The sequence below is a fragment of the Vulpes vulpes genome, chromosome 8 (assembly GCF_048418805.1).
Source record: "Vulpes vulpes isolate BD-2025 chromosome 8, VulVul3, whole genome shotgun sequence".
NCBI classification, from domain to species: Eukaryota; Metazoa; Chordata; class Mammalia; order Carnivora; family Canidae; genus Vulpes; species Vulpes vulpes.
Window position 1 is genome coordinate 43,410,136 of NC_132787.1, and position 13,126 is coordinate 43,423,261.

Genomic DNA, 13,126 nt, shown 5'->3' on the forward strand with positions numbered 1-13,126 from the left:
GCAAACCACCAGAAGACAAGCTGGAGGAGGGCAACAGATCCTCCCCCAGGACCCTGGGGCTGGAAAGAGCCAACCCTGCTGACTCGTGCATCTCAGACGTCTTTCCTCCAGACAGACCGTGAAGAGCACCTCTCTGCTGTGACACCCCCAGGCTGTAGGACTTTGGAAGCTGATAGAGCAGCCTACCACCCATACTGACCTGCCTTCCTTCTCCATCCTGGCCTTCCCCTTCCAACCCCTCCCACTTTAAGGGGAGGGGGAAAGATTCTTTCTGCACAGCGTGGGAGGGGAGCTGAATGTACGGAACACTTAGGAGTGGATTTTGGGAAGAGGAGAGGTGAGGGGTGAGGGTCCTCGGGGTGAAGTGACTCTGACCGTGGAGCACCCGCTGGGAAGAGGCTCAGGGAGGTATCAGAGATGCAGTGAGGAATGGAGTGAGCAGAGGTTTGCGGTGGAGGATGCTAGAAAGCTGCTGGGAATGGGCTGGGGTGTGTGTGTGTGTGAGGATGCATGTGTGTATGTGTTTATTGAGTGCACACACATGTGTACGTATGCATGTGCACATGTGTGTGTTTGTGTGTGTATTATGAGGAGAGTGAGAAGTTAAAGACAAATTGGGGAGAGGCTGGTGCCTCTCCGGGAGAAACTGGTTCTTTAAAGAATCCCCGCCTCAAACCCTTCCCTCCTGGGCTTGCTGTGAACCTTCCTTAATTAATGCCTGTAAGATGCTCTCAGATGCTCTCAGCAGCAGATTTATAAATAAACACAGACTTCTAAAGGTTGACGAGTGCCTGAGTCCTTGAGGGGGGAGGACAGAGCTGTGCTGTGTTGGGGGCAGAGGCAAGGGAAGTCGCAAGAGGCAGCCACAGCAGGGGAGCGGGAAGGCTGTGGCCCTACTTTGGCATAGCCTTGGGATGCATCCCTGGGCCCTGCCTTCAACAGCAGATGGAAGCTTCGGATTAGGATCTCACAAGATCCTTTCTCTGGCTTGCATTTGTAATCAGGGAGTGCCTTTGGCCAAGGTTATGGAGTGCATTTGAGAGAAGCAAGCAGGATCATCCCCAGGGTTCTCGAGGGGATGCTCAGAGAAGGTATATCACTTGCCCGGCGCCTCAGATCAAGTCAATGGCAGAGCCAGATGGTACTACTGAGCCATCCCTCTACACTTCAGAGCACCCCAACCCGGGGAATGGAGGGGACCAATCTCCAGGTAGTAGTGGAGGAGGGTGAGGGGGGCCACCTTACACTCAGGACCAGTGACTAATTTTGCCAGTGACCTCTCCTGAACTTCCATCTTAACGAGAAAGAAAGGACCCAAAACAAGCAAGGGTCTGGATGCTGAGGCTGGGGGAAACCACATTTAGCTCAAACCCTTCCTTTGCCAGAGGAAGCTGTGGCTCAGAGCACTGACATGGCTGGCTTCAGTTACGAACAGCAAATTAATGACAGAGCCAGGCCCAGAACTCAGCCTCCTGAGTTTAGGGCTGCTGGTAGGCAGTCTGATTTCTTTTAGGTTTAGTCTAAGGCCAGTGTTAATTGTGTGCCTGAACCAGGGGATCACTGGCGATATACCTGGTGACCATTTGTCCCAATTTGTCCAGGATGGTGCAGGTTTCTGCCTGTGGCTTGATGTAATTATTAGTAGTTCTTGCCCAGAAGTATCCTAGTTTGGATGATGGATGGTGTGGTCCCCTGTCGCTGACCACCAGGCGGCACCAAAGAAGGGAAAAGACGTGAATCTGTGAAATCCTGGGTCTGTAGGCCTGTCAGGAGCTTCATTCACCACAAAATCCCTTCGAGAGGTTCTGCAGGCTTCAGCAGGAGTGGTGCTATTTACCGAGATGTCATTCTTTACGTTTCTCCCACTGGAGCGGAGTGTGATGGAAAAAGTATCCCAGTATCTGAGTAAGAGAAGGTTCCCTGAAGTCCCCCAAATCAGAGGCAGTCCCCACTAGCTTACCAGTTGCCCAAGGTCCTCAGACATGGAACAGCCACAGAAATACCTGCTTCACGGGGTCGCTGAGTCTGGAACTGCAAAGAGCTCCTCAAATGGGAGGCATTATTTTTTGATCAAGTCTAATCATCTGATCTTACGACCAAGAGAAGCTGACATCCAGAGTGGGGAGGAAGTCATGTAGCAGGTTAGTAGCAAAGCATGAACCAGAGCTCTGGTCTTCCGGGCATGGCTCCCCCTGCATGCCCTGGCTGGTGGCGTTTACACGGGGCAGCCAGGCATGGGCGGTGGGGGCACGTGGGTGGACAGTCCCCTCACCATCCCATTTCAGCCCATTAAACCCAGCAAACAGCTTCAGGTCCTAGTGCAAAGTGACTGCTGCCTCCTTCATGTTCTCTGGAGGGAGTGACAGCTGGAGTGAGTGGGGAGCCTCCCTGGGACACATGGGCATTCTTCTCTGCCCAAGGAGGTGAGGAGGCTGTCAGGAGAGACTTTGCTGAGAGCCACAGGCCACAGGGAGGCTGTGGGGCCCTTTGCTGACACCCTGGGTCCCTATAGGGCCACATATCCCAGAATTCGGGGTCGGCCCTGGGAGGTACCTGGGGACTCAGGTGCCCTCAGTCCTGTGACTGGCCCTGCTCTGCTGCCATCAGCTCCATGAGGGGATCTGTGCCTTCTCCTTCCCCCAAGCCTGGGCTAGCCTGCCACGCGACCGTCCTGCCTCCTGCCTCCCACACCCGTGTTCAGCGGGGCCGGCGGGGAACAATGGTTCTGCCTCCGAATGGATTCAGTAAAATGGTCCAAGTAAGAAGAAATAAACTTCTTTGAATTTCAGTTTCCTCAGCCATAAAATTGGGGATATTTTGGATTTCAATGCGGGACAAATGAAATAATGTACTGAGTGCTGAGACAAGTGCCTGGTACCCATGAAGAACTTAATAGGTGCTCTCTGCTCGTATCACTATTATTACTACCACTATTATTGCTAACCCTAGCCAGCATTTCCTCATTCCGTCTCATTATCATCAACCTAGTCAACCAAGCTGGAAAACTGGTTTCTCCCCTCCTCTCCACAGATGAGTGATTAATCATCTTCGTTATTACTAGGTCTTACTAATTTTGCTTCCTAAATATTTCTTGTAACTCTCCCTTCTTTTTGAAAAGATCTCAACTCCCTCTGCCTGGAAGGAGGTCGTCATCCTTTCCTGCCTGGACCACTGCCTCGGCTCCCAGCAGGACCCCCACTGCTCATCCTATCTTCCCTGCACTTCCCCTCTCAGCAACCAGGGATGTGGAACAAGGAGGTCTGACCTGACCAAGGCCCTTCCTGCTTGAATCGCCAAGACTCTCTACTGTCCCTGGAGTCCAGCCTGGGCTTTCTCTGGCCACATCTCCTGCCACTCTCTAGTTCTTTCCTGAAGTTCCAGCAACACCATGTGGCTTGTATTCTGCCTCCCTCCTTCCCATCCAGCTACACACCATTACTGCTTCTTGCCTTTATGTCTTACACCATCTTTTTTGCCTCAAACACCTGCCTCCCTGCATATTGTCAACCCTTACCTGTCCTTTGTGAACCAGCTTAGAGGTCCTCTTCCTAGGAGCCTTCTCTACACCCCCCACTGTTTTAGGTGTGCTGGAATATCCCCTGCTGTCAATTACTACCCTGACTATGTCTTGTAATTGGTCTCCCCCCAACGTGGACTGTAAGATCTTTGGGGCAGGACTAGATCTTACTTGCTTTTATGTCTCTCCACAGAGAGCTCAGTTCATGTTTACTGAGTGAATGAATGCAAGCATGCATAAATGAAGTGGCCCCAAAGTTGGCATGTGGGAAAGAGTTGGAGGAAGAGCAGCTCATTTCTAAAGGATGGGATCGTAGACATGCCCTCGGGATATATGAACCTGATGAGGCACATTTCTCTGACATCTCCCAGGGAAGGGAAAGCACTGGGGTGGATGAACATTTTTCAGGACTCCAAAATCAGGATGTCTTTTGAGCTGACGTTACTGTATTTGGCCTGGGGACAACAGACACCTGACAGGTTATGGACATTCACATGTAGGCTGGGCAACTCACCACAGAACAGAGCCCCTCAGCCTATCAGGGTCTGATATTTATGGATTTTCAGTCAAGCCACAGTTTCTCAGCCTCTGGGCACACTAGGTAGCTCTATGCGCACAGCCCGGAATAACAGTTAAGGAACTCATAACCCTGGGGAAGTGCAATGGGCAGGAAATATGAAAGCATCAAAAAGAATTCTGGGCAGATCTATGATGGAGCCATAAATGGCAACAAAGACAAGCTGGGATACACCTAACCTTTGAGGCTGATGGGAGTGAAGAGCAAGCTCCTCTTCTGGCACATTCCTTGGGGCTGCTGTCCAACAGAAAATGACACTGGAGCATGGATGGCTCTGACTCAAAATGACAACCTCTATGTTCCCATGATAAACACATAGGAAATTAATTTTCTTCCTTGTTACTCTCTTGGTTGAGGAAAGAGACAGGAGATGGTAGGGTTAGAATCCAGAACTGTTGGACTCTATGTTCTTTGCACTTTGCCATGTGGGAGAAGATGCCCATGGCAGCCTACATGTTGGGATTGCCCTGTTGGTCTTTTTCTTTTTTTTTTTTTAAAGACTTTATTCACTCATTCATGAGACACACACACACACACACACACACACACACACACACACACAGAGGAGGGAGAGAGAGAGAGAGAGAGAGAGAGAGAGGCAGAGACACAGCAGAGAGAGAAGCAGGCCCCATGCTTTATGGATTTGAGACAAACCTTTTGCCTAACTACGGGTACCCCTAAGTTGCTCAGTATTTCTCTCTTTTTTTTTTTTTAAGATTTTATTTATTTATTCATGTGAGACAGAGAGAGAGAGAGAGAGTGAGAGGCAGAGACACAGGCAGAGGGAGAAGCAGACTCCATGCAGGGAGCCGATGCGGGACTTGATCCCAGGTCTCCAGATCACGCCCTGGGCCGAAGGCAGGTGCCCAACTGCTGAGCCACCCAGGCATCCCCCTGTTGGTCTTTCCAGGCCTGAAGTCGAGTGTGTAGGCTCTAGCTGTGCTGCAAAAAGACACAGTCGGCATTACCTATCAGCCTGGTGGCAGGAAGTGAGAACAAATCTGTCGGAGGAGCCAGAGCTTCTGTCACTGGGTCTATCTTCCACAGCATCATATGTGGACACAGCTGGATGGGACCTGCAGCTTCCACCATGGGGCCACTGACAATACGCAGTCTTCTAGATCAGTGGCCTGATTGTTGCTTAGCATCGTTAAGCTGGCAACACCCCCAGCTATCTTGAGCATCTGTTTCAGCTCCTGCCAACGTTGGCAGGATGTTCTACCTTAACTCTCACCCAGGTAGTTAGTGCCTTCCACCTTGGTCCTTAGACTTGTAGGGAAGTCCTCAGATTTTGGCTTGCCACCCTTTCTCTTGCCTATTTAGAACACTCTTCACTTCCTTCCTGATGTACCCTTAGTTGAGGCGTCCTCACCCGGCTGCATGGTTTGGGCTGTGCTAGCTGGCTCAGAGCCACAGTGCCTGTCTGCACTGCTCAGCCCCTGGAGAACATTACCAACAGCGCTCTGCTTTCCACCACCCCCACCCCTTGATGTTTTAAGACCACAGTCTGCACATGCAGTTTTTATTTGTGTACTTGTCTCAAGGCTCTAAGTTGTTGGGAGGCATTACTCATAACTCAATTTGGTGAATATCTATCTAGCTACTCAAGGTTGAGTTAAATATACCAAGTATTTGTAACTGCCTCTCTCACTATCCTAATTATAAAAGGGAGGGGGATGCCAAGCGTTTGAAACCTGAAATCAAGTATTCAGCAAAATGCTGGGGAGACCCACCAATCTGTGCAGGCAAGCAACTTGACATGTTGAAGTGTTGCTACAACCTGCTGGCTGCAAATGATAAATTTAGCCTTAAAGATGGCTCAATGTTCCAAAGCCTAGGAAGCAAGCTGATTGCTTTGAAAAGGGAGAAGGAGGCACATGTCTGAATAGAGCAGGAGCTGGATAAAGCAGGAGCTGGATAGAGCAGGAGCTAGGAGGAATGAGCTGCCAGTTTGTCTAGAGTCTGGAGACATCATTCCTTATGCAGCACCCTCCACCTCCACACCACAGCCCAGCCCTGCCCAGTAGAACAAAGAACTGTCTTCACAGCTCAATTCTGAGTTCCTCTCCCTCCCTGCATTTGTACTGACATATGGTTGAACCCAAGTGAAGCCTGGCATTTAGAGGTCTTTGATGTGACACCTCCCCTTTTTGGTATTACACCCCAGGGGCGTAGGCCCTAACATGTGTCAACTGTTGGTTTTCTCTTTAACAACCGAGAGAATTGAAGAGGACTAATGTTATCCAATAGTTAGGGTGTCTTTAAGAAGGACAGGGATCTTCCCTGATTTGCACACTTCTCATTCAAAAGGAAACAAGTAGAGTCCTTTCTGTCAGGACATGAGAAATGTGTCTGAGCTAACAGTGTTTCAGGGAAGGATGGACTTACCAGATGCAAACCGTGTGTGCCTTTATGGGAGAGCCTTCGGCCTGAGAATTTTTTGCTTTGGGTCCACCTTTTGAAAAGGTTGGAAGGAGCCAGTTGTGGGTATCAGCTGGATGGGGTACAGAGACTAGGAAATTCTTAAAGATACTGACAGACGTTTCTCTCACTCTGCAATTACCTCCATGCCTGGCCTTCCAAATCAGGAGACTGAGCAATGTGTGTCTTTTCAGAAGTTCAAGGACTACAATAGAAGTTCAGTTCTATTAACAGCACTGTCTTCTCTGGCTTTACAATTAAAACAGTGCTTTACCCAATTAAAACGGTGCTCTACTCATAAACACAGGGGCAGAAACAATATCATCTTGGATCACACTGACATCTTTGTCTTAGAGACCTCATGACATTTCCTTCAGAAGGAAGGGGCAAAGCGTTACTGCTTTCATTTTATTGATAGAGATAAAGATGAAGGGGAGAAGAGAGTAAGGTGACCACAGATACATAAGCGTCGATGTAAGACTTAACACTGAGGTTACAGCAGTTGACAAATGATGGCAGGTGAGCTTCATTCCAGCAGCTGCAGGCCTCATCCTGATGGCCAGGTACTGGGACACGGCAAATAACAGAGGGGGCAGGAAGGAACCCATACTTCTAGAGTGCATGGCACAGAGAACTGCTTTCCATAAACTGCTCCCATCTAAGGACCCTGTGACATGGGTATTACTTTCATTTTACACACGAAAACATTGCATCTCAGGGAAGCTCACATGTGCAGGAACTGAAGGCAAGTCTGTCTGACAGGGCTATGTGTTCTGTCCCTCACAGCAGGCAGAACTGACTTCCGTAACTTCTACAAGGTTGAAATCCACTGCATTGGATGACGCTGCCTTTAGGACAATTATCTCAATTAGCTTAAAACTGCTGTCTGGGAGCCAGTGACACCCAGGAGTGGCATTCGTGATGGTCTCAGAATTTGGGGTGTAGAGTGGGAAAAAGGAAAGTTAATTTATAGATGAAATCTAACTTAGAGTGCCTTAGATAACTCTTCTTGCCTATTTCTTGGACACTCTAGAGAAAGCTCTTTGTACAAAGAAGCTCTTCTCTGCTTTGCCACATAGAAGAAATAAGCACTCTGTCACCAAGTGTCCTTTAAAAGGGTGACTTAGTCTTTGGTCTAAATGAATTGGGCCTGTCACTTTTAAAGCGATTCATTCCAGTAAAGGATGGAGAATTTATTACTTTTCAAAACAGATCACTGCGGTGTTGACCTAAAAAGGCTCAAATGAAGCCTGCAGTGAGGGCCTGGCCATGCTGGGCTCACACTCTTCTGTCACATAGCATGGTGCATCTTTTCACATGAGGTGCTGCAATGGAGATCTCTATTCTATTTGTTCAATGCTAAGGTTAAAAAAAAATTCAGAAATTAGCCATTTTCTACCTCTAGGTAGATTAGAAACATTTAAAATGGAATTTGTTTCTCCCTAGAGAAGCAACTCTCAACATATAATTATGATCAAAGAAATTTTTTTTAAAGAAAAGGTTGGCAAGCAGTCTAAGTGTACTGTATATTTTATTCTAATTTTAGTATGTCTGTTACAGAAGTGAGCACAATCACTGATTTTGGGATAATAGATTCATGTGTGTCTCTCTCTGTAAGAATATGGAGAGGTTGCATGTGCAATGATTAATTTCAAGTATTTTATTAGAGTGTCACATGGGTTTACAGCTGTGTTAGATGAGTAAGAGATGTCAAAAAAAATAGAAATTAATCGTCCCTTCCTAAACATAAGAAGGTAACAACAGACTCCTTCCTAGTGGAAGGCACATCGTGAGAGGTTAGTAAGAGTCCATTCCTTTATGCCCACCCTGTCTCCTTAGAAGAAAAGGTACACTCCTGCAGGAGGTGTGAGAGGTGGTATCCTGAGGAATACCACTGGCAGTGTGACTGCCTGCTGGGCCAAAGCTTAAAGCCCAAGTCAGAGCTGTGAGGAAATCTATTTTTCCCATGCCTTCTGTATGACCTATAAAATTAGAATAAAACCTGTCTTCCATGCAGTGATCGAGAGATTCTTTTATGATCTAAGAATAAAAAGAGCTACAGATATGCAACGCTTTATTTATTACTAATACTCAGCAGGGAGTAATTCCCATATGGACACTTTTGGGCCTTAACAACTTGGCAAGGGCTCTTCTGACTCCCTCCAAGATTAAGCTCCTCATCTCTGTGAACATAAAAATCAATCTGCTGTGTAGCTTGAAGAGTCCTTATCCATCACGCCCCTAAACAACCTACTACCTCTCTTTAGAGGCTAAGAAAAGCCTTTAAAATCTTCTGTGACCTTCCCCTCAGTATGTTTTGGTAAAAATGACAAAATGTTCATTTGGAAACACGGGCAGGCATATTCATCCAAAAGAAATAACATGAGCAGGATAAGTGAAGTATTACTGGAAATCTGGGCCACTTGTGGACTCCTAGAACAACTAACCTCTAGGAACTAGCTATAAATACCTTTAAGATAATTTCCCTTCAAAGGCCCAGGGAAAACATGCCAACCGAATTTTTACAAATGAAAGGTTTACTTTGTCTGGTAGAAGAAAACCTTCAGTTCCAAGGGCTGGGGCAGGGCTTGGAGGGGAGTCTGTGGGGTGACACTGCCACCTGGTGGCCGGCGTGCACTGTGGCAAGGGAGCTGGCAAACAGGAACCACCAGAACTATTAATAAAAAAGAAGCCAAGTTTCCAGAACAGCCCTTCCTACTGAGAGGCTAATTCCTGCAGAAGTGGCCCCCTACATGTAAGGAAAAAAATAACCGAAGCTTGGAATCTGCTGTGTTATATGAGCAAAAAACTTTTTCTATCCACTGGATTCTTGGTACCAAGTGTACTGACTGATGTGATCACAAAAAAATCTCGACTAAAGAAAATTCTGAAACATTTTACTTCATGTTATATATACGTTTTTTTTTTTTAAGGGCAGAAACATTTAGGGTAACACCATGGACGCGAAAGAACCTTGAGCCACAGGACTTTGAAAATCAGTCTTAAAATGTTTGGCTTTCACATGGTCTTTTTCATGGCTGCTTGTGTCATGCTGAAGAGATAAGCTTCATAGATGATGTTTAAGAAGTTGTCATCGTTCTGGAAAACAAAACCAAGAGACCTGAGGGAATGTGATTTGGCTGGCAGGAACCAAGACTTCCTCTGTGTTGGAGCTGAGCTGGTGTGCTGACACCAAGATGTGCATCTCTACCTGTCTGCTCCAACGGCGGGCAGTCCTTCACTGCACACATGAAGGTCAAGGCCTGGCCAGGTCAGCCGCTGGCCTCCAACAGTCACCATGAGAGGTGCTCGGTACATACAGTACCCATGAGGAGCCCAGCCACGTGGCAGTATTGAATGAAAAGACACGGGTCCTAACAGAAGGCTGCCCTGCGAGGCAATGATCCAGGTTAGGGGTTCTCCAAGTTTGCTTAGGAGGCTGCCAGGGCTTCTCAGGGGTCCTCCAAAATCTCCCACAATGTGTACGCTTTGCTTTCAGCATTAGTTAAGATTTACCTGCAATATGCTTCATTTATATCACCAAAACGAGCCTAATTCTCCCAGTAGTTATAGGAAGTTTTTGTCTGGGCAAGTGGGCAGCAGTGAGACTGACTGGTAGCCTCTGGGCTCCTCTGCCTGGCTGGGGGCTGAGGGAGAATCATGGGTCTAAACAGTGGTGCTCTTGGTTTTTAATTCTAGAGTCTTCTCCTCCCACTCAAATCCTTTAAAGCTTTAGCAATTCACCCACATTTCACATTCCTCCTTCATTCCCTCTTGGCACCCCACGCACAAAGCTAGCATTATTCTCATGCAATGAAAGACAGCGATGCTACCCCTGTTTTTCCTACAAAGTAGCCACAAAGTCTCTGTGTGAGACTGCGTCCTACCAACAGGTGAGGGCTAAACACAGAGTGCATGAGTGACTTTCAAGCATTCATCAGGAAGGTGGTGTCTTCAACATGGGAACAGTAAAGTGTGCAGAGTGGAGGGAACATAAATGTAAATTTCTACCTAGCAACAGAGAGGGCCTGCTCTAGACTTTGAGTGTTGGCTCTTATGCAGAGATCTTTGGAATCATGTTTTTTTTAAATGGAATGAACCAGAAAAACAATGTGAAACTTTCACTTTAAATTTAAGTTTTTTTTCTTTATTGCTCATAAAAAAAAGCTTATAGATGTCCTAAGTCATCACAAACTTATCTTGAATGGGTTGAAAAGGCGGGAAATGTTTTTACCCTGGTATTTGTTCATGAATTAGTATGGCCCACTCCTTTGTGGTTTAGTTTTAGTGGACTGCTCATCTGCTTTCACACTCAGATGCTGGTTTCTAGCCCCCGCTCCTTCCCTTCTTGCTACAACACGTGGCCTTTAAAACATGTTTTTAATAATAAGAGACCACTATCTTTTCAACTAGAATGAGACAACTGCAAAGTGCTAGCCAGTTCTCTGAAAGTCTGCTAAAGCTTGAGCCAAGTGCCACAAAAATTTTCTTAAAGGTGATACGAAAAAGACATGTAGCTATGTTAACTGAGGTGTCTGAAGTCTGTCTGGATAAGTGTCCCACTTTTCAAGGCCTCGCATCTATTTTTCGGGTGTGCTTCGCTAGGTGGATGGCCAAGTGGTGCCACGGGACCTGCCCCTTCCATTCCTGTTACTGTGGTGGTCCAGCCCAGTGTGATGGGCAAGAGCATTGTGCAGCTAGACAATGCTCTAGGGGCTGAATCCTAGCTCCACTGTGTACTTACTAGCTCTCACCTCAGGCCTGTCACGTAGCCTGTTTCCTTGTCTCTCCAACAGAAAAAATAATAGGGTTGTTGTATAATGAGTAAATGCATTAATGTATGTAACACATTTTAAGACAGTGTGTGGCACAAAGCTCTCGACCAGTGTCAGCTGCCACATTGTTATCTCCTCAGAGAGCTAAGTGAGACACTCATGGCTGACAAAGTCTTGTCATTCCAACCTGTCCTAATTAGCAGGTTTCAGAGTTATCTGTAAAATATGCCCTTAGTCGTACAGCCACGACTTACCTCCCCACAGTTCCCTCCTTCAGCAGTGCACATGAGCTTCCCCTAAATGCCACCGCTTGTCCCAGATGGCTCTCACCTCTACTGCCCAGTGGTGAGCTGTCTGGACACTGTGCAGCACCCACGATCCTTCCAGGGGCTGCTTAACTACACAGCATGCGCCTCTTTCTTTACAGGTAGGCAATAGCTTGGAGGACTCAGTTAATCCTCTGTATTAGAAAATCTTCGATGTCGTGAGATACCCAATCTCATCTAGTTAACAGCACAGCAGCCGCTGGGATTAGGTGAAATTGTTACATGGTCTCTTCATTCTTGGGGAGGACTAAGTAGGCATCAGCTCACTGACTCTCTCAGAGTGGCAGCCGATGGCAGTGTGAGGAAAGGAAAGAAGAGGCAATGCGGCCCTCCTACCTGAATGAGGTATAGCAGTGCTTCCTGAAGTTGTAGCCTGGTAAGTGGGCTGCTGGTGATCACGGGGGGCTCCTGGGTTGGCAGAGGCAGGAGGAGGCTGCTGGAAGTGGCAGCTGGTTCTTGGCTTCCCAGGGGCAAGAGGCCAGCATCCCTCTCTTTCAGCGGGGCACAGGTGGGTTGTGTGAACACCATGGGGGACATAAGCAGAGAAGGAGCCAGCGTAGCAGGAACATGCGGGGGCGAGGTGGCCTGCTCATGGCAAATAGAGGGCAGCAGTTAAATAGTGGCTCATTGAAAAGAAAGGCAAAGGGACAGAGAGGCCCCTCACTTGCAAGTGTGGATGTAAATGGGTTTCAGTATGAATTGTTCCCATTGCACTGGGTGGGAAAGCCTGTGGGAGCCCGATTCCTGCTCAGCTTTCCACGGATTCTCTTTTGTCAATCTTCCCAAGCAGCTCAAGTGGTCTCGCCATCGTGACTATGGCTCCCATGGCATATGAAGCTCACCCTGAGTGACTCTCTTTCTGGTTTACTACTATCGCTCAGCAGTGTGCATGTAGGACTGCTGGCCTCTTCCCCAGTTGTCCACCACTCTGACCTCAAGCTCCAGCCACCAACGTGAGTTGTCGCACTGGCTGGGGGCACCCACAACATCTCTGCTCCTGATTTCTCCAGGTGGAGGACCGTTCCCAGCCTCTCTCTGCCTGGGAGGGAGGCATGCTTATTGGGTGCACCCCTCCTCAGTCCCTTCCTGAAAGGATCGGCCTGCTTGCAGACAGCACACATGACTGGCTTCTCCAGCTCAAGTTTCAGGGGCAAGGAGGACGGGTCGTGCTTGGGCACTGCCACTGACTTGCTATCACTCCGAGTACGTCTACCTCACGTGGCTAAAGACCTAAAATTAAGTTTTCCAATAGCTTTCCCAGTTATGCAAGTGACATTCTGATCCCGGTCTGACTCCCACAGCTAGCTCTCATTTGTTTCTAATGCAGGAGAGAAAGAAGAATGTTACTTATCAGCCTTCGAATGCCACAAAAGAATTCACGAGAAGGGGGTCATAGAGGCCAGGAGTCTAGAAGCTGCTGTGATTTTATAATCACTCCCTCAGTATCTTTGTGGGCAGAAGGAAGCTTAGAGGAAGGCAGGGTGCTTGTTTCCTTTAACTACCCCTAGCT

At 47.8% G+C, this 13,126-nt stretch overlaps 1 protein-coding gene across 15 annotated transcripts in view; it reads right to left on the reverse strand.

Annotated features, from left to right (window-relative positions):
• Nucleotides 1-4,794: 4,794 nt before the first annotated feature.
• DCP1B (decapping mRNA 1B) overlaps nt 4,795-13,126 on the reverse strand; it is a 59,252-nt gene continuing 50,920 nt past the window's right edge. For 9 of the 15 annotated variants that reach the window (XM_025995482.2, XM_025995488.2, XM_025995487.2 and 6 more), the window contains 2 exons: nt 11,953-12,201; nt 9,396-9,614 (listed from right to left, as the gene is read on the reverse strand). In XM_025995482.2, coding sequence (XP_025851267.1) covers nt 9,534-9,614; nt 11,953-12,201 — 330 coding nt within the window. In that variant the 3' untranslated portion in view covers nt 9,396-9,533. Of the gene's footprint in view, nt 5,037-9,395; nt 9,637-11,952; nt 12,202-13,126 lie in introns of those variants that run through there. The other 6 variants (XM_025995483.2, XM_072766347.1, XM_072766341.1 and 3 more) reach the window with 4 other exon arrangements.